Below are 12,531 nucleotides of genomic sequence, written 5' to 3'. Positions count from 1 at the left end.
GATGAAAATCCTGTGAATTCTAGCCTTGGTATAAATAAGTCTTATAAATTGTTAATCTGTCACTCATTCATTCTCTCTCTCTCTCTCCTGATATTTCACAGTTTTCCTTTTCCCTCCACACCCCCCATTAATTACAGATTTGCCTGTCTCAGAAAAAGGATTGTAACATCGAGGGATTGGTAGTATAGTTCTTTAATAAAAAAAAAAAATTTAACATTTTTTTCTTTGATTCCCACCCCTCGTGATGGCAGCATTTTGATGTCACAGTGGGTATTAAGATTTGACAGGTAATGTTTCCCTTCTCAGCACCTCACTTACCCGGCGGCTCTGTCCTCTTAGGTGATTTTGGACTTGAAAGGCTCTGATTACAGTTGGTCGTATCAGACTCCACCCTCTTCCCCCAGCACCACCATGTCCAGAAAGTCAAGTGTCTGTAGGTAAGTGAAGCCGGGGTCTCCTCTTGCTTTCGGGACAAGCCATTTTTCTTTATGCTATATGTGAGCAACAGAGCTGGGCTTTATCTCTTAGAATGGCTCGTTTTAAACAGGAAATGGGGAGATGATCAGCTGAAAAAAATGGTAATGATTTTCATCTCAGTCTTTAGTCTCTGGATTAATTTGGGGTCAGAAAGAAAACCCCATTAGCTCTTAGACTAGTGGACCTAGCTTATTCTCAGTTGCTTGTTGAAGGAATTTTCCCATTTTATGTGATCGCATTTGATTTTCCTATTTAGCAGAATGAAAACCACAAGGACTGAAAAAGGGTGAACCCAGGTTGGTTCTTATACAGGCTGATCTTGCCGTAGCCAGAGCAAATGAAGGAAGTAACAATGGCGTGAGCCCTTATCCTCCTACCCCACCCCCAATTTTTGTTTTATAAAGTAGATGGAATTCTTGCTCTGTCAGCCACTACTGCTCCTACCACTGCTAGTACCAGCACCACCATCACCACCACCACCACCACCACCGCTCTGTTACTAGTACCGTTACCTATTGAAACAGTCAGAATCATTTGGAATAGTTCTGCCGTCTGCAAGTGTTGTCCAGCAGTTTTCTGTTAGAGGGCCGTTCTTGGCTTGTTGGCTATGAACGTTTATTCTCCTCATCTTGAAAGATGGAAACATCATCGTGCATCTCTTATCTTTCTTGGTATGCTAGACCTGCTCATCTTTTTATTTGACTTTTCGAAGCCCAATGAATGTCTACTTCCTGTGAATTAGCATTGACAGTAAAGAGCAGGATGACCTGCTAAGTCTGTGTAATGTCTGGACACACTGTTGCATGTTTCATGTCGCACTCAAGCTTGTACCATATACCCTCAGCTGGAAGTTCAGACCTGCAAGGCTGCATGCCAGCGTCCTGCCCCTGAACATGTTGGCTGGTTTCCTGTCATCTTTCATGGGCTCTGTACATGTGTCTGTGAGACAAATCTTTTTTTTTTTTTTTTTTTCGTAGCCAAGAAAATTGTATCTCATTAGTGTGAAACAAAACTGCTGCATGGGTATCTTTTCTTCCCCATGGTCTTAGTTTTGAGTAGAAAGTCGTGTCACACTGACCTCAGCAGCTCTGAGCTTGCTGGAGAGGAGTTGCTGTGAGCTTTATTGTCGGTCCCCAGATGCCCTCTTCTGGCTGGTTGTGGGAAAAGGGAAAGATCATATTTATCCCCAGAGGGCAGCAGTTTCCTCCAGCACACTCCCCTAGGTGTGTCTGAACATTTGCACCAAGTAATTCTAGTGTAGAACAGTCACTGAGTCCTTAAGTACCTTATTAGCTGCAAGGAGTTTGCAAAACAAAATCTCTCACAGGGTTGGGAGCAAAAACCACAGACTTCCTAATCCCAGACTGGGTTGTTTATTTCATCTCTTTAGATGCTTACACACCTGACCTTTGTATGTCTGCTATGTTTGTTTGAACCATGGGACTCTGTTCACTTTTCTGTTTTTTGTCATCTAAGTTATTATACCGAGCGTAGAGCATATTTCTTACGACTGGAAATGGAATGCCAGCAGAACACCCAGAGGCTGTGTGTCATTTCTCAGCATCCTGTTTATTGTTCCATCTCAGAAGTAAACAGCTTAGCATTGATTGCCTTTAGTGGTTGAAAGCCGCCTGCCTCTTGCCAGGTGTGCTATTAGGCCAGGCCCATAGATATTTTAACAGAGAAACTCCTGGGATCAGAGTAAAGCCATTAATAAGCATTAACTTGTTCATGAAAAGTCAAACACATGCACATAGACATCCTGAGTTGCTTTGCTGATGCTCTTGATGGTGGTCATGACCAGGCTCACCTGGGATGAATCACCTTGTCCATCAGCAGTGGTTGGCTGAGTTGACCTTGGTCACTGGGACCCAGGTAGTCCATCTAAGGACATTCCAACCAGGTCATACTGAAGCCTTAGTGGGTTTTGCTCCAGGGTCATGGTTTCTGCAAGCAGATGAGCAGATAGATCAGCCACGTCTGTCTTTGTGCCGCTGACATCTGGTCCCCAGCCTTGGTGGTAGATAACATAGCAGAGTTGGGTAGCACTTGACTTTTTAGAGTCGCAGACCCCATCCTAGGGGTGCCACATTGCACCATCAGAGACCGGAGTCCCGGTGACTGTATTTTTCCCCCCAGATCACCTGAAAAAACTTTTTGTGTACCAGCTTAGTGATTTGGTGTTTCAAAAACATGTCTTATGGTCTATGCCACTGCTCTGGGGCAGAGTGCTGATGATATTACATTGCGCTCCTCCTTGTCTGCCCTTGTCTGTGTCCCTCCTTCCTCGTACGACCCCCCTTTCCTTACCTCCCATGCCTGCCATCCCTCTGCTTGTCCCCCACAGCAGCCTGAACAGTGTCAACAGCAGCGACTCCCGGTCCAGCAGCTCCCACTCACATTCCCCCAGCTCGCATTACCGCTACCGCAGCTCCAACCTGGCCCAGCAGGCGCCCGTCAGGCTGTCCAGCGTGTCCTCCCATGACTCGGGATTCATATCCCAGGACGCCTTCCAGTCCAAGTCACCATCCCCCATGCCACCAGAGGCCCCCAACCAGGTAAGGCGCCCGTGGCTCCAGGAGCAGCTGTCAAACCTAGTGCCCTGACCACCATTGACAGCCGGACAAAAGAAGGACCCTGTCTGCTGCCTTGAGAAACCTCCGGTTTAATTTCTCATGTTTGGATGTGTTGTTTTCCAAAGGGAGATGTTCTATAAGTTGGGTTCGAAGCGTGTCTCTAGGGTGGGAATGGATGAGTGACCACATGGATACGGGGAGTTCTCACACGTAGTAGACAGACCGAAAGAGGTTTGTCCACTCTCTGGTTTCCCTGTAGGTGCCCAGCCGAGTATGAAGCTATAATTAATTGGCATTGGCTCAGCGAGGACACCTCCACCCCCATCTCAGTTCTCCTTGAATGCCTGAGAGCCCACTGTTGAATAGCACTTTGGACACCTTGGCGCTCTCAGGTTCCCTTTATCAACTTGTGTTGAGAAGGAAAATGAATCCTCAGAGCCTCTACAGATAATTCTGTGGTGTTTTGATTCTGAGAGAAGGGGAGGTTTGGAATCTTCGACCATGGGTTAGATGGTACTAGGCCCAGCTCAGCTCAGCAGTCCCAGCAGGAGCTGGGCAGGGCATCAGAACACTTGATGTGCGTTGAGCGAGCAGGCTTCTGCAAGCACACGGCAGCACAACCTACACAAAGCCGCGGTGCCCCAGAGCGCCATCTGCTGGGGACCTAAGCCATCGCACTACGTTTCTCACCTGAGATTGGCGAGCCCAGAGCCTCACAGTTCAGCATTCTCTTTAGTATTTTTCAGCCATCCTGGGGGACTATGGCCTCTCTCTCTCTCTTCCTTGGAAAGAGACTCAATTTCAAACAGAAATGCTTGGAGTCAAGAGCCGCAGCTCTAGTCCAGTGTGCTTGTCCAAGCTGGAGAGCTCCAGCCTGGTCTCTGAGGTGTCACCTCCGCCCCCTGCCATGTGCTTCACTAAACCATACCTGCGTCGCTTGCGAGCAGAGAGTGAGCATTGTCCAAGGAGAGCAGGAATTTGCAATTCCTTAAAGGCTGTTCTAATGTGCAGCATAATTCTGTGTTTGTTTTTAATTGACTGACAAATTAACATTGTATTGTGCACTGACATCCCTTTCTGAAAAAGAGGCCTTCCCAGCAGAGACTATGTGTGGATCCAGCTGAAGCAGAGGGTTTCTGCTTCCAAAAATGTTGAGGGAAGCAGAAGGTGGCATGTTGGGATTTACTTAAATCTGGAAGCCCGTGCCAAGATATGCTTGGCTAGCAAACCTAGGGTAGATTTAATAAGCTCGCTCAAGGGTCTGTACATTTTAATAGAGAAGTCTAGTTTTTTAAAAAAGTCATTACGGCTGCTTATAATTATAAGGTAGAGAGGAAATTTGAGGAAATTGTACAAATCACCTCAGCACATGCCTATGAGGGCAAGATCATTTCTCCAATCAGTCACACATCTCTAAATGAAGGCGAAGTGACAGAATTTGTTCAGAATTCTCCGGTTTTCCTCTGCTCTATCTTGTCAAATTGTGCCTTAACCCACCTTTGCCCAAGATGGGGTCACATCTTCAGTGAGGTCAGAGAGGTGCATTAGACACAGTGAGCAGAAGTCAAAAGAAGTCTGAACCTGGAGTCCCGGGTGGGTTACTGGTTCTTTTTTCAACCTAAACATCTTGAGTTAGATGAATCAAAATTGGCAGTCCTCTTAAATTATAGTTGATAATTGACTTTTATTTATGGTTGATTATGCACCACACACACACATGCGCACACACACGCGCACACACACGCGCACACACACACACACACACACACAAAATCTCATCTGATCTTCATCTGTTAGATACTACTGATCCCATTCTAAAGAATAAAAAAGTTGAGGTTAGAGAGCTTTAAGTCCACGGTTCCTCAACTGGGAAGTGGCAGAAATGTGGCTTAAATCCAAACCATCAAACTGGGGATCCAGGGCTGTCACCCTGACACTGAGCTCAGGGTGCAGCCAGGACATGTGTCTACCGCGTAGCCTCTCCTTGCTTTGGCTCCACAAGCCCCATGTGTTGTTGAGTGTCATCTTGGTTCCTTGCCTTGTAGGACAGGAAAGCCAAACTTCTGCCCCTTTGCAGGAACCTTTCTTTCTTTCTTTTGTGGGTGAAAGGGACAGGAACATGAATCTGGCCTCCTTGACGGTGAACCGTTTTGGGGAAATCACAGCACAGAAGAATTGTACTTAATTTAAACAAATTGAGCCAGAGATTGCAGTTATCAGTGAAAAAAAAACTTAATGCAAAGTACCTGGGTGGACACCATACAATGCTTAGGGGACTGAAAGAGATGTTCACTGTCACTCGTCCATTTAGTATTTTGTGAGCACCTGCCACATGCCAGGTTCAGGACTAGAAACTTGGGTGTAATGGTGAACTAACAGGTGCAGTCCGTGCCTTAGCCAGACGTCAGGAAGCCAAGCTGGGAGCATGTATTCTGGCCAACGTTAGGAGACCTGCAGGAACCAGGGGGTTAATACAGATCAGCATGAAGAGAGGTTTTCCTAAATCAGACTCTCCAGATGCTTCATCCCTCCTGACAGTGGCCACCGAAACACTGCACTGCCGCAGGGCTTCACTGCCTCAAACCCCCAGATCACTTTCCAGGCAGAGAAACCCAAAAACATGTCTTGTGGAAATGAATCTTCACAGCTGGAAACCACTCCTCGTGGACCCAAAGGCTACATTTGAGAAAGGGAGAGTCCAGGAATTAGAGCCATATAGGCTGACATGTGACAAATGCCCAAGGCTGAGGGAGCCCTCATGCAGTAAATAATGCCTGTGCACAGAAGAGGTGTGACACACAGGATCTCCCTGGGGACCTGGGCTTGTGGCACATGAAGAAATGCCTGAGAGAACACAGTTTTGCTGGGGTTCCAGCGCCTTGGCCAGACACTGTGGTGCCAGTGACACAGCCATGCAAAGGACACGCAGAAATCTGGGTCCCTGGGGACCTCCCAGTCCAGCAGGTTGGGAGCTGGCTGGGCCTCACGCTTATTTTCAAGGGCTTAAGCCTCTGTGTGGGTGTGACTTTGGGGAAAAAAATAAGCCTAACCCTCTGCTTCTCTCATTCTTCCCTCTTCTCTGTATATGTCTGTCTCTCTGTGCGTGCTCTTTCCCACTCCCACCCCATCCTTTGATTTTGCTTTATTATTATCATTTGGTGGCGTGTGGTTCGGTTTCTGTCGGTCCCCTGTGTGGTCCCACCCCTGCTGCAGAACTCGTCCAGCTCGGCCTCCTCTGAAGCCTCCGAAACCTGCCAGTCAGTGAGCGAGTGCAGCTCCCCCACCTCTGTCAGCTCAGGCTCCACCATGGGCGCCTGGGCGTCCACCGAGAAGGTGACCGCCAGAGCATGCCCGCTCTCCCCGCCCCTCCCCTGCCTGCTGCCAACACAGCCATCCCAGCTGCAGGAACCTGGAAACTCAGAATCTACACCGAGAGCGGGGCCTTCTTGGGGACAGAGGGTGGGACGAGGCTGAGGGTTTTTTCTTGAATGGGCGCCTTGCTGCAGAACAATGACTGTGCGGCCATCCTGAGGGAGAGGAAGGGCTATGGGGAGTGTGGAGGTGTGAAGGCTTCTTCCCAGAGCTGGTGTCGTGTGCTCATCTGTCCCCCCCATTCCCTTCCCATGTACCCCACAGACCATTGCACGGGACATTTCACTGTGCCAAAGGCTGTGCTCTTTTCTGCCTTTTAGTTTGCACCCACCCTGTACCCGCCTAGATTTGGAGTCTGCTCCTGAACACTGTGATGATTTTGGAAACCTAGGATGAACAGGTTCAATTGAAGATGCTTTGGAATTTTTAAATTTGCAAATGAGATGAGCAAATCACTATCACCATGAATTATGCTTCATTAGATAAATAATCAAAAACCATTGAGAACACCACAAATTAAGGACACTGATCAGTCTCCAAACTATTCTAAAATGTAGCTTAAATATTTCCTTGACTGAATACCTGCTTGGTGTCCCCTAAATGTGGATTTCTTGTACCCTACTCTTTTTCTCTTGCATCGTGGACCATCCACGAGCAGTAGAGCTCTGCTGTTTGATTTATTTATATTTATAAATATTCAGGTTTTCCCCCACCCTCAAATGTCGATGCCATCTTGTATCTCCGCACTCATCCTGTTATATTAATTTTTTTTTTTTCCTTTTTTCCCCTTTTTTGTTTGTTTTGTTTCCAGTTGTCTAACGGGTTTTCTCACTATAGTTTATCGAGTGAGTCCCATGTGGGGCCCGTGGGTGCAGGCCTTTTCCCTCACTGCCTGCCTGCCTCCCGCCTGCTCCCTCGGGTCACCTCTGTCCACCTTCCAGACTACGCTCATTATTACACCATTGGGCCCGGCATGTTCCCGTCATCTCAGATCCCTAGCTGGAAGGTTTGTGTCTCCCCCCCGCCCATTGCTTCTGTGCTCACCCCTCTCTGTCCCACCATCCTCACCCTGATTCTCCCCCTCACCCCCTTCCTTTCACACTCTGCCTTCTTCCCCATAACGCCTCTCCCTCAGTAAATTCCAATTGGGGGAAACCAAAAAACAGCTGGTAGCTTCAAGATCACAATTTGTGGAGCTAAAACGGGAATCTTCCTTTAGGGAACTAACCCCTCATAGACAGTCGACCGCATGTGCATTGCAAGGAGTGTCAGTTCTAAAGTGAAGGCCCCAGTTCTGCATCAAGATGAAATCTGCTGGGTTCACCCCCTCCTGGGGGCCACCTGAGCATGTCAGTATTAGCAGAGACCCTCTACGGGCCCAGGAGGGACTGTTCTCCTGACCTGTGTTCCCCAAACATTTCCCCTAATGAGTCCCTTACTGGGCTATAATTACCGGGCCATAACCCAGAATAGGTTTTATCTTAAAAGCACACACCGACTTTATTTTTAGTCTTGATTGTTTTATATTAAAACATGTTTGCTTTAATATAAAAGCAAAGTTTTAAAATGATCTCCTAGCAAGTTCAATTGATGCTCCAGGAGGGTCTTTCACTTGTTTTTGAAAGGAGGACCCTAATTTGAAAAGTAGGCCCCAGGCTGCCAGATTTTGAGTAGGTTTGGGCTTTAGCCCTCACAGCTTGCGTAGACCCCTCAGACTCCTCAAAAGCTTTCCCTTGGCCCTGGGAACCCTCCCTTCCTATCCGGGGACAGGTCCTGGAGTGCCCTTTGAGGCACACTTTCCCAGAAGTGGAGGATTTGGCCATAGGGAGAGTGGCTGATGTTGTTTGAGTGCCACCTGGAGGCCACTCCACTAACGTGAAGTCATTTTTGTTGCTGGAAGAGAGATGGTTCCTTTGTACAGAGAAGGGCAGGCCTGGACCCTGGGGACTCACTCCCACTGGCTGGGGCCTTAGCATATGTTGGTCACCTCTTAGGTGGCTGTTAACTAAGAGTCTCCTGCTGCCTACCTTGTTGAGGGTTTTTCATCTTTGGGCAGATGTAAGGAAGACGGAGGTACCCCAGGGGACCCCAGTGGGTTTTCCACTCCCTGCCTTTTAGAGCTGGGTGAGGGCATGCAGAGGGCCTGCTGGCTTGTCCCAGCCAGGGCTTCCCCCTACGGGGACCAGCTGCCTTCCATGGGCAGCTGTCCAGAGGGTCGCTGCAGCCCTCCACATGGAGGCAGAGGCCCTGCCTCCTGACCACACTTGTTCTACTTAGGACTGGGCTAAGCCAGGACCCTATGACCAACCTCTGGTGAACACCCTCCAGCGCCGCAAAGAGAAGCGCGAGCCTGACCCCAGCACGGGAGGACCCACTGCCACGGGCGGCCCGCCAACAGTTGCTGAGGAGGCCCAGAGACCGCGGAGCATGACCGTGTCAGCTGCCACCAGGGTGACGTGCTTGTTCTTTATATCTAGTTGGGTACACTTAGGCCTGCCTGGGGACCCAATGCTAGCCAGCACCTGGGGGCCAAGGCAGCCTTGCAGATGGAGGGACCTGGGCACCATTCCCCCACTCCCTCTTCTATGGCATGTAGAGGTCCCCTGAGGAAAAGGCTTGTGTGGGAATCAAACATGTAGAACTTTCTAGAGCCTGGGTAGGACCCTGGCCCTAGACAGGTGGTACTCACGGGAGCAGAACAAGAGTGATATTGAGGCCCCAGCCAAAGCAGTGTGTGGAAGGGCTCTGGGGACAGCACACAGGGATTTCATGGCCCTGGTGCTTTGTCTGTCTCTCATTCTTGTGCCCTGCAGCCTGGTGAGGAGATGGAGGCTTGTGAGGAGCTGGCCCTGGCCCTGTCACGAGGCCTCCAGCTTGACACACAGAGGAGCAGCCGGGACTCGCTTCAGTGCTCCAGCGGCTACAGCACCCAGACGACCACCCCGTGCTGCTCTGAGGACACCATCCCCTCTCAAGGTACGAGGCAGCCTGGGGTTTACAGTTGGGCTTTCTGAGCAGCACCAGGTGAGGAGACAGAAAACCAACTAGTCCATTTTAACCACAGCTTAACCCCCGGCTAACAGATGGGCTTCAGAATTGTTTTCTTCACCTGGGAGTGCTTTGGAGAATTGATCTGTTTTTTTCAGGGAGCTGCCATACAAGAAAGTGATCCAGACTTCAGCAGCTTTACTCATTTTTCACCATCGGGGTGTATGGTGGTCCCCAATTTGAACTGAGACACATGCTATTGATAATAATAGTTTCATTTCTGTTTTAGCACTTTGTGCTAAACACTTTATTTTTCCATTTAATCTTTACAACCACTTATGGGATCAGTATTTTTATCCTCATTTTACAGTTGAAGAAATTTGCCCATATTCACACAACTGAAAAGTAGCAGAGCTAGAGTTTGAACCCAAGGTGTGCTAGTCTGATGCCCAAGCCCTTAACCTATCAGCAGGACTTCAACAAATCCTCTGCCATTCCAAATCCTGTCAAACTTGCCTCCCTCACCCCCGTCCCCACCACACACACACAAGCCAGACATGACAAATACCTAACAGCTGTAATAGTTCTGTGATAATTGACCAAGAGCTATTTGCAGTCCATCAGTCAACGCCTCTAAGACAGTGAGTCTCAGTGGAGGGTGATTTTGGTGCCCAGGGGAGGGGACATTTGGCAATGTCTGGAGACATTTTTGGTTATCACAGTTGGAGGGTGCTACTGGTATCTAGTGGGAGAGACCAGGGATGCTGCTAAACATCCAGCCCCTCTCAACACCCCCACAACAAAGATTATCTGGCCCCAGATGTCAGTAGTAGTACTGTTTAGAAACACTTCTAAGGTGGGTAATCTGTCAGCCTCCCCCTCCCGTGTCACCCTGAGATTGGCATTGTGCCATTTTTTGAGAGGAAGAGCGTACATGTCACTGATGGAACTCATCACCCGTAGCTCCATTCTTTTTCTGGCCCTCACCTAACCAGTTAATTATCAGGGAGATGTGAAGGCCTGTGCTACTCTGTTTGAGGTTTCTTTCTCATGTCGAATTCCGGACTGGAGGGTTTGTAGAATTTCTCTTTACCCACCTTGTTCATCCCAGAGATGCTCAGAGATAGCTCTGCCACAGCCTCGCAGCTTTGCGTTTTTTACCACTTGATGGTATTTACGTGCCTGCCATGTCTAGCACCGCTCTAGGTGCTCGGGGTGTGTCAGTGAAGGCTCCCTGCCAGGGAGCTCTTAGTTGATGAGCCTTGCTAAGGGTCACAGAAACCTGGGGGAGGCTTGCGATGGGATTGTGTCCTTTGTCCTCCCAACACAAACAAAAAGCAAAGCTGCTGTCTTGGATGTGTCTAATCAAGTCCTATCATCAGTTTCAGATTATGATTATTTCTCTGTAAGTGGTGACCAGGAGGCAGATCAGCAGGACTTCGACAAATCCTCCACCATTCCAAGAAACAGTGACATCAGCCAGTCCTACCGACGAATGTTCCAAGCCAAGCGCCCAGCCTCGACTGCTGGCCTCCCCACCACCCTCGGACCTGCTATGGTCACCCCAGGGGTTGCAACCATCCGTCGGACCCCTTCCACCAAGCCTTCTGTCCGCCGGGGGACCATCGGAGCTGGTCCCATCCCCATCAAGACACCTGTGATCCCTGTCAAGACCCCAACCGTCCCAGACCTCCCTGGGGTGTTGCCAGTCCCTCCAGATGGGCCAGAGGAGCGGGGTGAGCACAGCCCAGAGTCACCATCTGTGGGCGAGGGCCCCCAGGGTGTTACCACCATGCCCTCCTCAATGTGGAGTGGCCAAGCCTCTGTCAACCCTCCACTTCCAGGCCCAAAGCCCAGTATCCCAGAGGAGCACAGACAAGCGATTCCAGAAAGTGAGGCTGAAGACCAGGAAAGGGATCCCCCAAGTGCCACTGTCTCCCCAGGCCAGATTCCAGAGAGCGACCCTGCAAACCTGAGCCCAAGAGATACTCCCCAAGGAGAAGACATGCTGAACGCCATCCGAAGGGGCGTGAAACTGAAGAAGACCATGACGAATGATCGCTCAGCCCCTCGCTTCTCTTAGGCTTTCTTAGGCTCACAAGAAATGCTGCCAGTGGGGAATGAACTGTTTAATTAATAAAACCTAATTTGTCTTGATCCATTCCAATCTATACTCAAACACAAGATTTTGTAGGCAACTCAGAATACAGCTTTTGAAAGTACTCGACACCGCTAGATAAGAATTAAAAGCAACATATGTAACTGACGTAATCTTGATCTTTTAATTTGTAAATACTGACAATTTTCTTTCTGCACATTTTAATCTTAGTTTCCCTTTTGATTTTTCTGAAGGTGCCAAATTCCATTTAACTTTTTTACAAGTCTTTGTAAAATTTTAAATGCATAAGGGGGGTGGGGTTGGGACAGGGGAACCATGAAGTAGTTAATTTCAGAAAAAGGATTACTATACTTGGCTTTCTTTTCTTTTCTCCCACATGCTTTTGTAGATGCATTGTAGCAGTCTAGCTTAGAAGCAAATTCAAGTTATTTTAATGTACAAACAAAATGGATAAGGGGTAAAATCCTCATTTAAATATACTATGTTCTGAATGAAAAAAAGCAGGAGTAACAGTTGAGCAATATTCAGAGTGAAGTAAATCTGGAAATGGTAGACTGTGTTGGGACTGGGGGGAGGGTCGTGGGAGGGGCACACTGTCAACATAGCCGTTCCTGTTAACATTTAAGAGTAGCCTCGTAGGTTGAATTTCTAGTAGCTTCATGGTAAATGCATCCGAATAAGCCATACTGGATTGCAGTGTTTATTTCTGTAGGGTGTTTAAGGACTTCCTTTCTCCTGCCATTCCTCTTGACCACACAGCATCCACCTCCAATCCCGTGCATGCTGCTGCCACTGGGTAGACATAGAATCCCCAACTTTTGTTTCTCGTCTATTGTACTCACTTTCATTATATCCAAATACATCCAAAAGGGTAAGGCAGTTTTAAAATGTGAAGACATGTAAAAATTAAAGCAGGGAGTTCTTAGAAATAGCAAATGCCTTTTACTTAACTGTGCCCAGCAGGCTGGGTGCATTGAAAAGCCCAAATATTTTGAAAAA

General features: G+C 48.4%; 1 protein-coding gene across 5 annotated transcripts in view; it reads left to right on the top strand.

Annotated features, from left to right (window-relative positions):
* Positions 1–11,769, top strand: part of MTSS1 (MTSS I-BAR domain containing 1) — a 151,527-nt gene extending 139,758 nt beyond the window's left edge. For 2 of the 5 annotated variants that reach the window (XM_063079373.1, XM_063079370.1), the window contains 7 exons: positions 340–437; positions 2,825–3,035; positions 6,267–6,386; positions 7,237–7,431; positions 8,703–8,876; positions 9,239–9,401; positions 10,796–11,769. In XM_063079373.1, coding sequence (XP_062935443.1) covers positions 340–437; positions 2,825–3,035; positions 6,267–6,386; positions 7,237–7,431; positions 8,703–8,876; positions 9,239–9,401; positions 10,796–11,496 — 1,662 coding nt within the window. In that variant the 3' untranslated portion in view covers positions 11,497–11,769. The remainder of the gene's footprint in view (positions 1–339; positions 438–2,824; positions 3,036–6,266; positions 6,387–7,236; positions 7,432–8,702; positions 8,877–9,238; positions 9,402–10,795) is intronic. The other 3 variants (XM_063079374.1, XM_063079372.1, XM_063079371.1) reach the window with 2 other exon arrangements.
* The last annotated feature ends 762 nt before the right edge of the window (positions 11,770–12,531 follow it).

This window comes from Cynocephalus volans, chromosome 15 (genome assembly GCF_027409185.1).
Source record: "Cynocephalus volans isolate mCynVol1 chromosome 15, mCynVol1.pri, whole genome shotgun sequence".
Lineage (NCBI taxonomy): Eukaryota > Metazoa > Chordata > Mammalia > Dermoptera > Cynocephalidae > Cynocephalus > Cynocephalus volans.
Note: the sequence above shows the minus strand (reverse complement) of the source record. Positions and strands in the feature narration are given on the sequence as shown.